Here is a 17,002-nt window from a genome sequence, read left to right as displayed (position 1 = left end):
TGATTCTTTGTGATGAAGCACCCTGGCCAGTATAGTTGTCAGTGAATCACTTGCATTGATTATTATTAATGTATTTACACTTTACAAATTGTAAAATGCTGATATTCTTATGTGAAGGGCAAAATGATAAAATTGACAAAAACATATGAGGATAATTCTTCTTCTTCTTCTCCCTTCTATATATTAGGCCTACTGGCCAGTTTCAGAGCTATCTTAAGCTCTTCTAAGTCGTACCCATCCTGAGGATAAGGCAACTAACCCTATGCCTCCCAGTATATATCCTGTGGTTGTAACTCGTGTGTTCATGGCCAGTTTGCCTGCTTGCAGGAGGAAAAACTCCAGATAAACTGGAGAGAAAAACCCTGCTGTCCATGCCCAAGACCAGCTAACGTGGCTGTGCCTGAGAAAGATCCTTAAGCTCCTGACATCGGCGATGGGAATCGAACCTAGGACACTTTCCTTTCCCAGGCATATGGTTGCAAAGCCATAGCCACTAGGCTAACCGCTTGGACATGATGATAATTATTATTATTATCTGAAAGGAGAAAAGTATGGTATGAGGGAGGACATTGTAAGAGTTATTGGAAGGAGCAAAAAAAAAAAGTTAGAGAGTTAAAATAGTGAGTCTATGGCTGCAGTATGACCAAGTTGACTGAGAAGGAGGGGCCATGATAGTGAATGAGTCAATGTCGGTTATGCAGGAGGAATGGTGTGAAATTTGTAGATGTGTGGAGAGAGTTTAACAGATGGAAAAATTTGTACAAGAAGGATGGTATGTATCTGAATGGATTTGGTGTTCAGAGTCTAGAAAAAGTGTTGTTGAATGAAGTGACAGTGGATGTGCAAAATCAGGGAAACTAGAAATTTTAGGGGAAGAAGTTGTTGAGCAGGTGCACAGATATCAGTGAGGCAATTTAGTGTAAGAATTATTTGCATAAAATGCCTAAATTAGTACCTCTTTTAACAAACCAGGGGATAGTAAGTATATAGTGTCAGGACAGCAGTGGGACTAAGGGGCTTTTGCACTTTATGTACACTAATGCCAGGAGCATTCAGAACAAGGGGAAGGGGTTTTTGGCATTTGTTAGTTCATCCTGGTGACATGGCTGATGGAAGAAGATATAGTTAGTATGATAGAATGTGAAGGGATATAGTGTGTTCAGGGTGATAAAGAAAAAGAAAAGAATGGGGGGGGGTATTATTGATGATAACCGATGCAATGAAAGAGAGTCGAACGTCAACTGCAGGCCAGTGAAAATAGCACATTAGAGGCCATCTGGTGTGAGATTGAGGCTAGCAGAACAAAATATACAGTTGAATACTTCCATGCACTAGGGGATGTAAAGGATGATGGGGATAGTATGCATCAACAAACAAGCTCAATGAGTGGAGGAAAAGTAATTATTTATGGGGGGACTTCAGGACAAACATTAGAGATACCTATCTACCTACCTACCTAACAGTATTTTGGCTCCTCTAGTGGGAATAACAGCCTATACTCTTCAAGGCATTGACTTCACCAGATGCCAAAAGATTGCCAAAGTTGATTCCAGCCATGCCTGTTGCAGCATTGTCTACATTGTCTAAGTTGTAGATGTGGATCTTGGATACATGGATCTGATGTCTTGCTCTACAGCATCCCAGAGAGGTTTGATTGGATTTAAATCTGGAGACCTTGGGGCCACTGGATGGTCCCAACCTCGACTCCTCAAATCATTCCTGGGTGGTTGTGGCCCAGTTGGGCAGTGCATTGTCCTGCTGAAGCAGACCATTGGCCTCAGGATGCACATAGGCCAGAAAGTGTGTTGCAATCAGCCAGCACATTTTGGTGGCTCACAGCATTTAAGGACCTCTCCAGACACACTAAGGGACCTAATGTGTCCCATGAGAAGGTTTCCCCAAACCATCATAGAGTTACCATCTCCTTGACAGAGTGACAGCACAATGGGACCATGGCTTCATGCCAGTTGACTCCAAACCCACACCCTCTCATCAGCTTGGTACAACTGATAATGGGATTCATCAGACTCTGATCCACTCTGCAGAGGTCCAGTTTTGAGAGTCCTGACACCAGGAGAGGTACACTGCTTGATGACAAGCTGTTAACAGTGGTACATGATTAGGACGTCAGCTCCCATGGCCCATTGTATGCAGAGCACTGTGTACCATTCCCTCTTATACTGTTTGGACCTCTGAGCAGCATCAGAAACTGGATGTGATTTGTACTGCTTTTTCCTGTGGTTGATCTGTATGAGCCTGGACAGACAGTCTACATTGACGCTTGTCATCAATGTTCGGCCACCACTCGCTCACTGAGTAAGTACTGGTACATCTGTTGATGGTATACTCATGGTAGACCCTTGATACAGTTGCCCTCAAGAACCCCAGAGTTCTTCCCACTTGGGTGATAGAATGACCCATCTGTCTTGCACCGATAATACGTCCACGATCAAAGTCACTAAGATCACAACATATGCCCATGTTCGCGATACACTGTTGGGAAACCCCAATGCCTGCTTATTTGCCATCTGCGTTTGGTTTGGGTATATTTCATTTTGTGCAGGAGATGCCAACTGCAGGTGTCAACTTCCCATCATGCCTGTCTCTAATGTTTTGTCCATTGAGTGTAGATTATATAGTGCTTCTACTATCAGTTCTGATGTAGATGACTTCATTTGCTCTACATTCTTGATTGCCATATTTTATTTTTACTTAAATTCCAGTTTAAAAAAATTAAACACTGATGTGATTGATGATGTGAAATCATAAGATAGAATAGTAACAAAACAGTAACAGATAGATAGATAAATAGATACAGATAACAGAAAGACAGATAAGATAAGATAATTCTGGTACTTGATTACTACAAAATATAACTAGTTCGAATTAGCATAGCCATTAATACATTAATACAGTTTGGATGTGGTGACAGCCCAAGACAGGAGGATGTGGAGGAGACTCATCATCAACAGTGACCCCACTTAAGTGGGAGAAGCTGCAGAAGAAGAATTAATACAGCATAACACTTAAGCTGTTAAATAAAGTATTATGAAATTTTGTCATGAAGATGGAGTGAGTTACTGTGAGGAACAGAAGAGTACCTTATGGCCTTAACCTCTGAATATCCTCCAGGGCAAGTGGTAAACATTGACAAGGCATGGATTAAATGAATACTACAGACAAATATTTCTTAAACAGTGTTTTGAAAACTTGTTCTGGTTCCCAAGAACATGTAGACATAACTTGTATTCTGTGTGATTTATGAAAAAACATCTTCAGTGAATTGTGAAAATACACTATGGGAAAAATGTGTGGTCTCTTTGGTTGCTTGTGTGTTGGGGGAATTAATATTACTGTAATTGTGTATTAAATTTATTTATGGATTATTAGTAAACAGCATAAGTTAGATTTCTTCCTGAAAATTACAAAAGCCCCAATAAAAGGACCCAAAAGAAGACTTCACTGGATTTTGGATTTGTTCAATCCATAAATGAGGAAGATATGAGAGCATTCCTGAGATACAGAAAAATGTCCATATTATGTCTCAAGAATTTTGTGTTATGTCTCAGCAACAATTTATTACTTAATACATTTTAAGTAAAAATTCACAGCAAATAAGTGCCTCAAAGTGAAACAGTATTTAGGATTCTGTTCTGTTACAGTGACTATTTAGAATTCACTTTCACATCAGTGAAAGCAGACTCTCTCTCTCTCTCATCAGTCACTGCACCCCTAACAAAATATTGATATCAATAGGTTGATTTGATGTCTACTTTAAGACTATCTCTAATAGACATTACGCTATTGATCATTTATTGATAATTTGATGATAATAATAATAATTATTATTATGTAACACCTCCAGGGAGTCCAAAGGCTCATCAAGGGGGGACACTTACTCTACAACTCTTCGTCTGCACCATTTTACCAATGGCAACTACCTTCATCATCTTATAAATGCTATCAATATTTGATCATTATTGATAATTCATGCTTTTGCGTCTGGATAAAACCATGTGCAACTTTTTAAAGAAATTATTATTTAATTACTAGTTTCATACACCATTTTTGTGTACTTTCTCAGATTAAAAAACAAATAGAAAAAAGAAAAAAAAAAGCATAAGAGAGATTTCTGAATCAACAACTGTTATTATTCAAATTCAACATGAACTAGATCAGTGTGCTGCATAAGTCCTCTTATAGCCTAATTCATTAATAAGCAGGTCTTTTATATATGCTGCTCATAGTTGCCATCATTTTTTTCACTTCTGTAAATCTGCATACATAACTGTTGAATTCTATGTATGGCAGTTTAGTTAGTTGCCAATTTATTTGGTGGTTTTCTTTGGATGTGTGAAATGCCAGACTTGATTTATGTGCCTGTTTTTTCTCTATCCTTGACTTGCTCTTTATGACGGATATCTGTAGATCGACTCTTTTGTTCAATGTAGCAACTGTCACAAGTACAGAAGATTTTGTACACTCCTGGTTATTTAAGAGGCAGATGAGGTTGTTTTTCAGCGATCTTAATATCACATATATTTTTTATAGTGGTCAAAAGGCAACTTTCAAATTGCATTTTTTAAAACTTTTGCTATTTTATCTGTAACATTTTTAATGCAAGGTAAAGAAACAGCACCTTGTGTTGTCATTTTGCTCTGGAATATGCAATGGCCTATTTAAGATGCCATTGATAGTCATGAGACTGTATCCATTTTTTAGATGAATGTTTTTATGATATGCTATTTCTTTTTCTCTTTTGTTATCATTGCTTGATATTGCAATGGCCATGTCTTAGAGTTTTTATTATTATTATTACCCAAGACCTCATGTAGTCAAAGACTCATCTTGGAGGTCCTTTTATCACACACACAAGTCATCATACCTCCTTGCAATCAAACTCCTTGCAGACACCACAGTCTCTGGCAAGGCATTCCAATCATTTATAACTCTGCACGAAAAAAACCTGCCTCTCACTCCCCTACTCACACCCTCTTTATACAGTTTCCAGGGATGACCTCTGGTTCCCCCTCCCACTGTTTTTTGTAGAACTTCTCCAACATTGATCCTATAACAACCCCTTACCAGCTTATAGGTCTCTATCATATCGCCCCTCTTCCTCCTGTCCACCAGACTCTAAATATAAGTATATTACTATGTATCCTCCTCTGCCCAAGGAAGCAGTCACTTTATTGCAATAAGTAAGTAGATTACTAACACATGACTTCCCTTTAGCAAATCCATGCTGTCTATCAAAGATAATACCATTGTTATCAACCCAACTCTGGATCCTAGTTCTCACAAGCTTCTCCAGCAACTTAACCACAACACCTGACACACACAGATAGGCCTATAGCTTGATGCTCGAGTTTGATCACCTCCTTTATGAAGTGGCACAATCTTGCCCTCCTTTCACTCCTTAGGGACTTGACCGAGTGCAAGACTCTTATTAAAAAAATATGTCAACTCCCTGGCACATTCCTTCAGAATACGTGGTGATATATTATCAAGTCCCACAGCCTTATTAACATCTAGTTTAGTCAACTCCCCATACACCTCTTGCTCACTTACAGTCAGTCTCTCTTCCCCATCATCTACTGCTCTCAATCTCTCCATGATGTCACATTCACAAGATTAAAAGACCTTTATGAACTGCTCATTAAGTATCTCCACCACACATTCTGCAACAGTTGTCTTTATACCATTTTCTATCAATGTCATCCTTCCATAATCATTCTTTCTTTTGGTGGCTACATATCGAAAGAACTCCTTAGGATTCATTTTGGTTTCATTAGCTAACTGCTGTTCATACCTCTCTTTAGCTACCCTTACTAACCAAGTCACCCTTCTTGCCTGGTCTTTGTAGACCTCATGGAATTGGTTATTTCCACTTCTCTTGTACTGCCTCTATAATACCCTCTTTCTCTGTATCGCATACTTAATCTCTTTATTCATCCATTTCACACCTACCTTATTTAACCTTTTCACCCTTGGAATACACTTAGACATTGCATCTACTAGATAGTGTTTGAAAATCCCTCAAGCTGCATTGATCTCTTTTCCAGCTAACTCCTCATTCCGTGCTACACCTGCAAGCTGTCTCCTGAGCTCTTCATAATCACCCCCCGGTTTAAAGTCATTAAATATTTATTCTTTAAAAAAAATATATATATATATATATATATATATTATTATTATTATTATTACTAAAATTTATTCTTGTTTTGTAATGTTTATTAATTTTGTAATTTTGTAATTTTTGTAAAATTAAATATTTATTCTTTAAAAAATATATATATATATATATATATATATATATTATTATTATTATTACTAAAATTTATTCTTGTTTTGTAATGAACTGTATCAGCATGTTTTAGTTAAATGTTACTTGTTTAATTCATGGTGTCATTTATAAAAGTGCTATTTGAAATTAAGAAGTTCATAGAATCAACAAAACTGATAATTTCTTAAAGCAGTAGTTTATCATACTGTGGTTATTCTTCCAGTTTGAACAAACCTAGGAACTTGTAAATAATATTAGTATTTTGCTTTGAACATGGATGGCCACACCAGGTCTACAAAACACATAACAAAGAATTGCATTGCTAATCACATAATGTTATTTAGATAAGTAAATGAATTATTAGTCCATTTGCTCATCTTTTTCAAATTAGATAATGGAATTAATTTAATGTAATCTTTAAATAATAAATAATAATTATAAATAATAAATTACATGATAACCACAGTAATTAACTTTAATGAAATGAAAGTACAGATATTTCATACTGAAAATAACAGTACATCATCAGTGTAGAAATAAGCAACTTAAAAGAACCTTATTACAAAGTACATACAGCAGTCAGTGGTTTACCAATTAAAACTGTTGCCGAATACTAGAAATTAGTATTAATAAATTATTAATTTAATTTATTTTATTTTTATTTTTATTTTTCAATTGTATAGCATTTGAACTTTTATAAACATGAAAGTTATGTGTGGTCTTGAACCATGATAAAATAAATGCAACAAAATCAGCTAAACATTTCAAATAATAAATTTAGTTTAATCCTTTACCCAAGTGTATGCAAACAAAGTTGCCTGAAGATACTTCAGGACTGAGGCAACTGGTAAGGACTGAGGCTAACCAAGCTGTCATCACTCCTTGTCTTAGTATCTCCCTTAATGTAAAGGACATCTCCTTGCAGATATGTATAATGCTTCATGTTGGAGGCTTAATGGATTTTTTTACAACACTCAAAAAGAATTAAAATAGAATTTAATACTTCCTATATTTCGTCCTAGTCACTAGGACATTACGGGGATTACAAAAACAATTAATGTAACATATGCACAAATAACAAACAATACCAAGCCCAACCACATGGGTGACACTAAAGTCCGCAAACTGGCTACCCTTATCCATTCTACGAAAGATCAGCTCCCTCCTCTCTCTCTGCCTGGAGTTTACAAAGTACCCTGTTCCTGTAAGCTGGCGTACTTTGGACAGACAGGCAGATCAGCATCCATCCGTCTAGAGGAACACAAGTCTTACATCTTCAAACACAACTATGGCCATTCAGGCTTGGCTGACCATGTTTTGGACACCACCCACAGAGTATCATGGAAGAAAACCACCATGCTCCACCACAGCAAATTCAAGAAAGAGAGACTTTTCTTAGAAGCAGCAGCAGCTCTCAAAAACCAACCAAATCTCAATAAATATGGTTGCATTAAGCTTCCTAAGATTTGGAAAACGCTCATCACCAGAGTTCCCACCTTACATTCCAGGCCACCTACTACTGCCCTTAGAGGGCGCTCTACCTAGATAGGACTTTAGTGTCACCCACGTGGTTGGGCTTAGTATTGTTTGTTATTTGTGCATTTGTTACATTAATTGTTTTTGTAATCCCCGTAGATGTCCTAGTGACTAGGACGAAATATAGGAAGTATTAAATTCTATTTTAATTCTTTTTGAGTGTTGTAAAAAAATCCATTAAGCCTCCAACATGATGTCCTCACAGCACTTAAGCCTCTACACACGTATGTATAATGCTGTAAAAACTCGATTGCAGCTTAAATATTCCAAAGCACATTACATCGATTTTTTTACTTAGGTCAAGTCCCATAAGAATGACGTAAAATTAAACCTTGTTTTTATTATTTTGTACTAGATGTTTTTGTAAATAGCCCTTTAGAAATTAACTGTATATGGTCCTTTAATAAGAATATGTTATAGTGTTAAAAACAAAGGCAATGTTTTTGCCGCCGGAGCTGTATGTAATAGATCCACATGGTGGCATAAGAAAGGTTGTTTATAAACTTTGTGTGTATGAGAAAGGCTTACAAACTCTGCATGTAAACACTTCTAAGTCGATCAGAAAGGTTCAAACAACTTTCCGATGCCCGGCAACTTACAATCAAAAGAAGGCACAGAAGAGAACAAAGAGTGGGCTGAACTTGAGACTTAAGATGAAAGAATCATGCCGAATTCTTCAGAGGTTACAAACTTTGTGCGAGGTCTCAGAGAAGGCATAATGAAAAGGGACAGAGCCAAGCATATGGGGCTTCCCGGATCCAGAAGTCACTAGAGAGTAGGCTGCCCGGTTCCAGACATTGCCAGAGAGTTTCTCGCTTCCAGCAGTTGCAGAGACAGACAGGGCTTCAAATTGCTGAAAGGAGAAGTTCCAATCGTCGGAGAAAAGTTTCCAGTCCAGAGAGAGGGATCCTGGTTGACAGTTTGCAGCAGTTCAAACTATTTCGAGACGGCAGACATAAGAGGCAGTCGTCCAGGCATTTTTGGCGAGCCTAAGCAGAGGAGAAAAGGCGAGGCAAATTACCCAAAGCACCTTCGCTCGGAAGTTTTATTCTTTTTGCCATGGGAGAATAACCATTACCGAATCTGTACGAGTCCACAGCCTGCTATGTTCCCGATGAAATATTTCTGAAGCCAGATTTCCTGAAAGAAGCTCAAGATCTGAGATGAGAGAATTGCCTTAGAACTTTTTGTGCAAGACTTTTGACTGAATGTGCGATACAGAGCTTTTGTAAGTTATATACCTTTGTACAATTCCTCCTATAATGTGTTTTAGTTGGACAATTAAGATTTATATTAACAGTAATAACAAGAAGTGTCATTAAGAGAATCTATTGGCATATTTGAAGTTGATATAAAGTTTGTAAAAGTAACTTAACAGAGAGTTAGCTAACCTCTTTGCAAGTAAACTAGGAGTTTAATAAGTGCAATTTGTAAGCAGAGAGTAAATAAGTTTTTGAGTTAAAGAGATTAATTAATTGCAGGTATAGACTTCTGTGGCTAATTGGTTTAAAAGACATATTTTGGTGATTACACCGCATTTTTTATTATTCAGTTATACAACATACTGAAATAATAGTTCCCGACAAGTTTCATAAATCGTAGGATTTATGAAATTTGTGAAATTTATGAAAATTGAAACACGAGAAATTAATAAACACAAATCATGACCGTCTGGCTATTCATAAACTCAAATAACAGAATGCAGATATAAAACGTTATTGACATTGAACAATACTGGACGATGTCACGTGTTCTTGTTCTCATTCATACAGTCCGAGCTCAGATTGAAGTAGATTTTTTATTAGAGCTGACCACACTTGATGGAGAATTAAACCTTGATTTTTATTGCATTGGGTTGGTTTTTTCAACATATTAGCAGCTTCTGTAAATTTTCTTATGTAGCAGTTGTTTTCTATGTATGACATCGTTATTTTTTGCCAGAGTACATCGTGTCCAGTGGAAGTGGTATGGAAAGCAAGACCCATTTTTTGTTCTCTTTTGTATTGTATGTCTTTTTGGTGTTCAGCCATGCATATTTCTCCAGATCTTCCTGTCTATTCTACGTAGCAAATTCTGCAAGAGCAATGGATTTTGTAGACTCCTGGTTTTTTTTAAGAGGATGATGAGGTGGTTTTGGTGGATGTAGGAATCATGAGATTTTTTCCATAGGAAGGAAGGCTATTTTTACATTGTATTTGTTCATTAATTTGGCTAGTTTATCTCTAACATTTTTGATATAAGGAAGTGAGATTTTGTAATTTCACTTCCTTATATTTTGTAATCCTGTTTTATTGTGTTGTTAGTTGGAGGCATTTTAAGGATTCTCTTGATGGTTTTTGTTTCATAACTATCTTCCTGTTTTTCAGTTGTTGCTCACGTTTCACTTCCATAGGTAAACACTGGAATAATAGAATAATGCACATATCAAAGAGCTTTCTTTTTAGGTATAAGTAAATCTCCTAACAGATAAACTTTATACTTTATACAGCCAAAATGATTTGTTTCCTTCTGTGATTCTTCTGTTCATTTCTTTATCTTATTTTTCCTTAAAAATAATTGACTAAGGTAAATATAGTCCTCCACAATTTCAATATGATTATCTGCTAATTTTAGTTCAGTTTGACCTGAATTTATCATCAGTTTGGTTTTAGTTAGATTAATCTTTGAACTTTTTTTTTCTGCTTTCTCTATCAAGGACATTTAACATTTCCTGAGCTGCTTCTTTACTTTTTGCTAAAAGAAACAATGCTATCTGCAAAATGTAAGTGATCGAGATTTTCTCCATTGATGTTAATTCCATAGTTTTCTGTGATATATTCTTAAAGTCTTCTTCTAATGTAGCAGAAAATAATTTGGGTGATCTAGGATCTCCCTGTCTTACTTCTCTCCTGATACCAAATTCTTTTTCCTGCTGTTCTAGCTTTTTTTCATATACACTTTTTAACATTCAGATATATTTTGTTGGGATGACTTGTTATTTTAATCTGTATATTATTTCTGACTGATCTAGAGAAAGAATCAAAGGCTTTTTCAAAATCTATGAACACCAAATATGCAGGAAGATTATATTCATTTGTTTTTTCTATTGCTAATACTGTGGATATGATCTATTGTAGGGAATCTTGTGAATCCTGCTTGTTCAAATGGCTGTGCATCATTCAAAAACCTTATGAACTTATTTAATATAATAGATATAAACATTTTGTACAATTGTGATAGTAAAGCTGATTATTGGCCTATAGTTATTGATATCATCTCTTCTGTCCATTTTATATAATGAGATAAGATTCAAATGTTATTAGAGTATAAATTAGACGAAATATTACGGTTGCCTCTATCATTATAGCAGACACCATTATGACAAAACTTGCTCCCTATAACAGCCTATGTAATGCTATGTTAAAAGAAATTCACTATTCTTCTAGTCCTTCCTTTGAGTTCCTATTTAATCAACTGCATTAAATTATAATAATTTATTTAAAATGTAAGACTACTACTTTTTGAATAATTTTAAATAATATTGGACTTTTTTTTTTTTTTGAAATTATGATTATTTTCAAAATAATCATAAAGTAAATATTCTAATTTCATTAAAAATAAAATTGAAGATCTTTAAGAAAATTAATTTATGCTTCTAACAGATCATTATACATTGCTTATTTACAGCCAGAATTTTTGGCCATAGATCCAGTTACTGCATCTGTGCTTCAAAGTACTGGCTGGTATCAAGTAAATTTTTCTGCAGTTGATAATTACTATTGGGCTAAAGGTAAACATTTGAGTTTATTATTTAAAATTTTGTACAAACTTAAATTTGAAATTTCTTGTACTTTTTTTTTATACTTAATTGCCATCTTCATAGGGCATTTTATAGTGTACAATATATACAGGCACAAGCATGTTTGCATGTATAAGTTGACTACCTGAAGTTTGAAGAAACTAAAAAAAAATAACCATGAAGGTTGCCAACCCATCAGGGGATCAGCAACTTTTTTTTGTAAGTGGAATCATTCTTGTCTGACTGAAAATGGAGGCGAATTTCATCGCCTGAACAAATGTTGATGAGATCCAACTATCTCCATGTGCTCTGCAAGGAATGATTAGTTGTTTTGAAGAAATGCAATCATTGAGAGGTAGACCTGTCAGAGGTCGCAAACCAATTGGTTCACAATAACTGAATGAAGTTGTTAATGCCATTGTGGTGCAGTCCTTGAATAATAACACTGGTTCTTGCAGTGCACATGCTGTATCAAGACACATGGATGTGCCTCACACAACTGTCTACAAAATTGTATGGATGATTCTGCATTTTTACCCATTCAAGATAACCCTGACATAGTAGTTACGCCCACAGGACTTTGAAAGTCAACAGACATTTGTTTTAACATTCCTTGCTCAACTGGAGTTGGATGTTTCATGACCATGGATGATTTTGTGGAGGGATGAATTTCATTTTCACCTGAATGTATCTGTGAATACCCACAATTTCAGGTACAGGCTATGCAAAACCCACATGCAATCCAACAAATTCCTTTGCATTCACCCAAAGTTACTGTCTGGTGCAGGTTTACAGTTTTGTTTATTATTGAACCATTCTTCTTTGAGGATATTCACCAGTCAGGTCTTGTGACCTGCTCAGTTACTGCTGAGAGAGCATTGTGATATGATAAAAAACAATTTTGTTGTGCCATAGTTACAGCAGCAGCACCTGCATGGAATTTAGTCATTTTTATGCAGGATGAGGCCTCTTCACACATCAGTTGATTCATACAGGAGGTTATTCCAGAACATTTCATGGAAGCCACCATGATCAGTGTGCATTTCCCACATGGCCACCTCATTCACCTGATCTAACCCCCCCTCTGACTTCTGGCTTTGGGGATTTCTCAAAGATGCCAGCACTGAAAATCAGCATAATGCAGCATGTATGTGCAACATTAGTCCCAACCAGCGGTGTTCTGCCATTGAACACACTGTGCAAAGGATGCAGTTTGTGCCATGCTGGGAAGGGCAGCACATTGAACAGTACAGTCTGTAGATGCATAATGGAAGTGAATAAAAATGCATTGTTTATGCTTGTGTCACTCTTCTCCTTCTTACACACATACAGAAAAAGTACTACATCAACATTTGGTACATCATACAACATCCCCTGGTGGTGAATTTTAAAACTATTCTTTTCCTCAGATATTGCTTTCATATGACGGACAATCTATTCCTGCAAAGACTAGAGGGCTACATGGTGTGTAGTGTTTGTAGAGAGCTCCTGAACAGATAAGTATTATTTTAAGTAATAATTGATAAATTTGCTTGAATCTTACGTAGTATTATTTACTTTTCGTATCTTAGCATGTCTGGGTGATTTTTGTGTGTTTTCTGAGCTGTTTCAATTAGTAATTTGATAGATACGATTATTTGTGCACATGGCACCGATAAGGAGGAATACAATGGCGTCCAGGTCGCCATCTTTGTCTAAAAATTTTAATTTAAAGGATTTTATTCAGTGTACCGTTTGTGAAATGTATGCTTTGAGGAGAGCGGTTGGAGTCTGGTTAGACAACGATAGTGGAGAGAATGTGTGCAGAAAGTGTAAGGAATGTGAGGATTTAAAGAGTGTTTCAGGTCATGAGAGTGATATCGTTGTTGAAAGTGAGAATGTAGAAAATAGTGATATGCGAGGTATGAATAGTGATATTTGCGAGGTAGTACCAGATAGCTGTGAGAGTGGCATTGAAAGTGAGAATGAAGGTAAACATACAGAATGAATGAATGAATTAACAGATAATGAAAATAATGAGAACAGATGCATTGAGTGAGATCGCACGGTTATGCGGAACGATACACAGGGCAAATTGGCAGCTGGAGCTTTGGCAAAAATGTTTACTGAGCATACCAACTAATAAATGGCAGAAGTATGATAAGAAAAATAAGAGTATGATAGTGAGTGTAAACAAAATGAAAGAGCGAGTGTTGTACAGAGATTCATTAGTAAGAGGTGTGGTAGTTGAGAGTTTAACAAAATCGTACCAACCTGGTGTGAATGTTAAGGATGTAAGCAAGTCAATTAGAATGCAAAAGCAGAGGGTGAAAGAATTGATAGTGGTTGCAGGAACAAATCATTTGAAAGGAGACAAAATGGCTATGAGAGAGGATTTGAAGGAATTGCTTGAGGTAGCAAAAGAGAAGAGTGAGAGAGTTATGATGGTGAGTCTGTTGCCACAGTATGGCAGTGAAGAGTATAGAAGGAGGGCCATAATTGCTAATGACTTTATGCCACGGATTATGCAGGAGGAGTGGTGTGGAATTTGTGGAGTGAGTTCGATGGGCAAAAAGATTTATATAAGATGGATGGTTTACATTTGAATGGATTTGGTGTACGGATACTTGAAAAGGTGCTGTTGAATGAAGTGGAAGTGGATGTGCAGAATCAGGAAAACTAGAGTTATTAGGGGGGGGGGGATTAGATATGCAGACTTTAGGGAGACAGTTGAGTGTAAGAATGTGTGTAATATGCCCAAGCAAGTATGAAGGACAACAAATCAGAATGGGATAGTTAGTATAAGTCATCAAAATAGGGATGGGATAAATGGGCTTCTGAAATTCATGTATACTAATGCCAGAAGTATTAGGAACAAGAAGGAAGAATTTTTGGCCTTGGTTGGCACTTCCAGGTCACAGGTTATTGGCATTAGTGAAACATGGCTGACAGAAGATGATATAGCTAGTGGGATTGAATGTGAGGGGTATGGTGTGTTCAGGAGTGACAGGGAGAATAAAATGGGGGAGGGGGGGGAACTGAAGAGGAACTTTCTCTATCCTTCAGTTCCAATAGAAGTGGAACTGCAGGGTAGAGAAAAGAGCACATTTCAGGCTATTTGGTGTGAGATTGAGACTAGCAGAACAAAATATACATTTGGGTGCTGTTATAGACCAGGTGATGGAACAGATGGTGGAGATAGTATGCATAAGCAAATAGAAGCAATGAGTGAAAGGAGGGTAATTATTATGGGGGATTTCAACTATGGTAACATTGATTGGAAGGAGGAGAGGACACATGCGAGGAAGGAATTGGATTTTATGTAGTTATTAACGGATAACTATCTGCAACAGCATGTAATGGAAAATACTAGGGGTCAGAGAGTGCTTGACCTAGTAATTGCATTTGAGAATTTGGCTGTAACGAATATGACCACATTGCCACCAATTGGTGAGAGTGATCATAGGGTCTTGACTTAGGAGGTGGCTAAAGGTGTGGAATTTACAATTAAGACAGGGTACATGTGGAATTATCAGGTTGGTAAGTATGACAAGCTTAGGAGTTTGATTGGTTCAGTGCCATTGCATGTAAAACTGCAAGGGCTAGATGTTGATAGTGCATGGGAGGTGGTTAAGAAGTGTTTGCATGAGGCAATGGCTGACTATATACCTAGAGTCCGAATAATAAATCAAGTAGGGGTTAAATGGATAACACCATTAATCTTGAGCTGCAAAAAAAGAAACAATTATGGAGGGAATTGAAGAAAAAAAGGTGACCGGCAGGCACATGAACGGTATAAAGTGCATGCCAGAAGGGTAACGAGCGTGATAAGAAAAGCAAACGCAGATTATTAAAGAATATTAGCCATGCAGGCTAAAGAGAATCCCAAACAACTTTTTAGATATATAGCAAGTAAAAGGAAAAATGTACATGGCAGAATGATTTTAAAGAATGCCGATGGTAGGGAGATAACTGAATCAGTTGAGATAGCTGAGTTACTGAGTGAGCACTTTGCAAGAGTATATCATCCAGGTGGTGACATTGTAGGAATGAATGAACCAATAGCTTATACGGAAATTGTGGTGAATGAAGTGGAGGTGAATAATCTATTACAAAACCTCAGTGTCAATACATCTGTGGGATTTGATGGTATACCAGCTCGTGTCATACGTGAAGTAGCTAGAGAATTGTCAGTGCCCTTGATCATTTTGTTTAATTTGAGTATTGGGTCTGGGTTAGTCCTGAGGGGGTGGAAAGAGGGGGAAAATAGTTCCACTGCATAAAGGAGTTCCAAGATTGCTGTTGTAAATTACTGACCAATCAGCATATCAGGAATCATTGTCAAGGTCTTGGAGAAATTAGTCAAGAGAAAAATACAGGATTGGATAGATGAAAATGGGATACTGTATGCAGACAGCATAGTTTTGTGAAGGGTAGATCATGCCTCAGTAACTTGCTCACGTTTTATAACACAGTGACGGCTGAACTGGATAAGGGTAATGGTTTACAGTGATTCTACTGGACTTTAGTAAGGCCTTTGACAGGATACCACATGGAATTCTAATCAGTTAACTGCAGCATATGGGGGTGGATATAGGGTTGGTGAGATGGATAGGAGGGTGGTTGATGGAGAGATATCAGAGAGTGGTTTATTCAGGAGTAGAGTCCAAAAGAAGGCCTATGACTAGTGGTGTGCCGCAGGGTTCTGTTCTTGGACCACTACTTTTCAATTTGTTCATTAATGATATAGGAAAGTATCTGAGAGGAAGTGTTCATTTGTTTGCTGATGATGCAAAGTTGGGTAGAGCAATAGTGAGTGCACAGGATGTCAAAATTTTGCAAGATGATTTGGATAGTTTGGAGGATTGGGCTAAGGAGAATGGATGTCAATTTAATGTGGCAAAGCGCAAGGTTATGCATTTTGGGGTGAAAAGATTAGCAGCAGTATATCACATTGGTGGAACCGTACTCCAGGAGATTGACGAGGCCAGGGATTTATGAGTGTTGGTGGATAGGGAGTTGAAGTTTAGGGGACACATCACAAAAGTGGCTAAATCAGCTCATCAAATCACTTGGTTGCTAAAAAATACTTTAACAAGCAGAGACAAATAGGTTATTGTTCCTCTGTATCGAGCCTTGATAAGACCCCATCTAGACTACTGTGCCTAGATATGGGTGCCAGGGATTCTTCTTGATGGGGAGTAAGTGGAGAGGATCCAAGTGCGAGTGAACAAGATGATAGCAGGTCTATGGAATGAACCTTATGAGAACAGGTTGAAGATTTGTGGGTTGCAGAAATTGGTTGATAGGCGGAAAAGGGGAGATATGATCGAGACATTCAAATGGCTGAAGGGTTTCTATAGGATTAATTCAGAGGATATTTTTGAGATTGGGACTGGTGGTGGGAGAACTAGGGGATATCT

General features: G+C 37.0%; 1 protein-coding gene across 5 annotated transcripts in view; it reads left to right on the top strand.

Moving 5' to 3' along the window:
- The window catches only part of LOC150101564 (ciliated left-right organizer metallopeptidase-like), a 332,876-nt gene that overhangs the window by 164,708 nt on the left and 151,166 nt on the right, over nucleotides 1–17,002 (top strand). For all 5 annotated transcript variants that reach the window (XM_090400565.1, XM_090400567.1, XM_090400566.1 and 2 more), the window contains exon 10: nucleotides 11,489–11,591. In XM_090400565.1, coding sequence (XP_090256691.1) covers nucleotides 11,489–11,591 — 103 coding nt within the window. The remainder of the gene's footprint in view (nucleotides 1–11,488; nucleotides 11,592–17,002) is intronic.

This window comes from Typopeltis vanoorti, chromosome 11, assembly GCF_054136105.1.
Source record: "Typopeltis vanoorti isolate ZY-2024b chromosome 11, IOZ_Tvanoo_1.0, whole genome shotgun sequence".
In the NCBI taxonomy this organism is placed as follows: Eukaryota; Metazoa; Arthropoda; class Arachnida; order Uropygi; family Thelyphonidae; genus Typopeltis; species Typopeltis vanoorti.
This window is presented reverse-complemented; position numbering and strand designations above follow the sequence as displayed.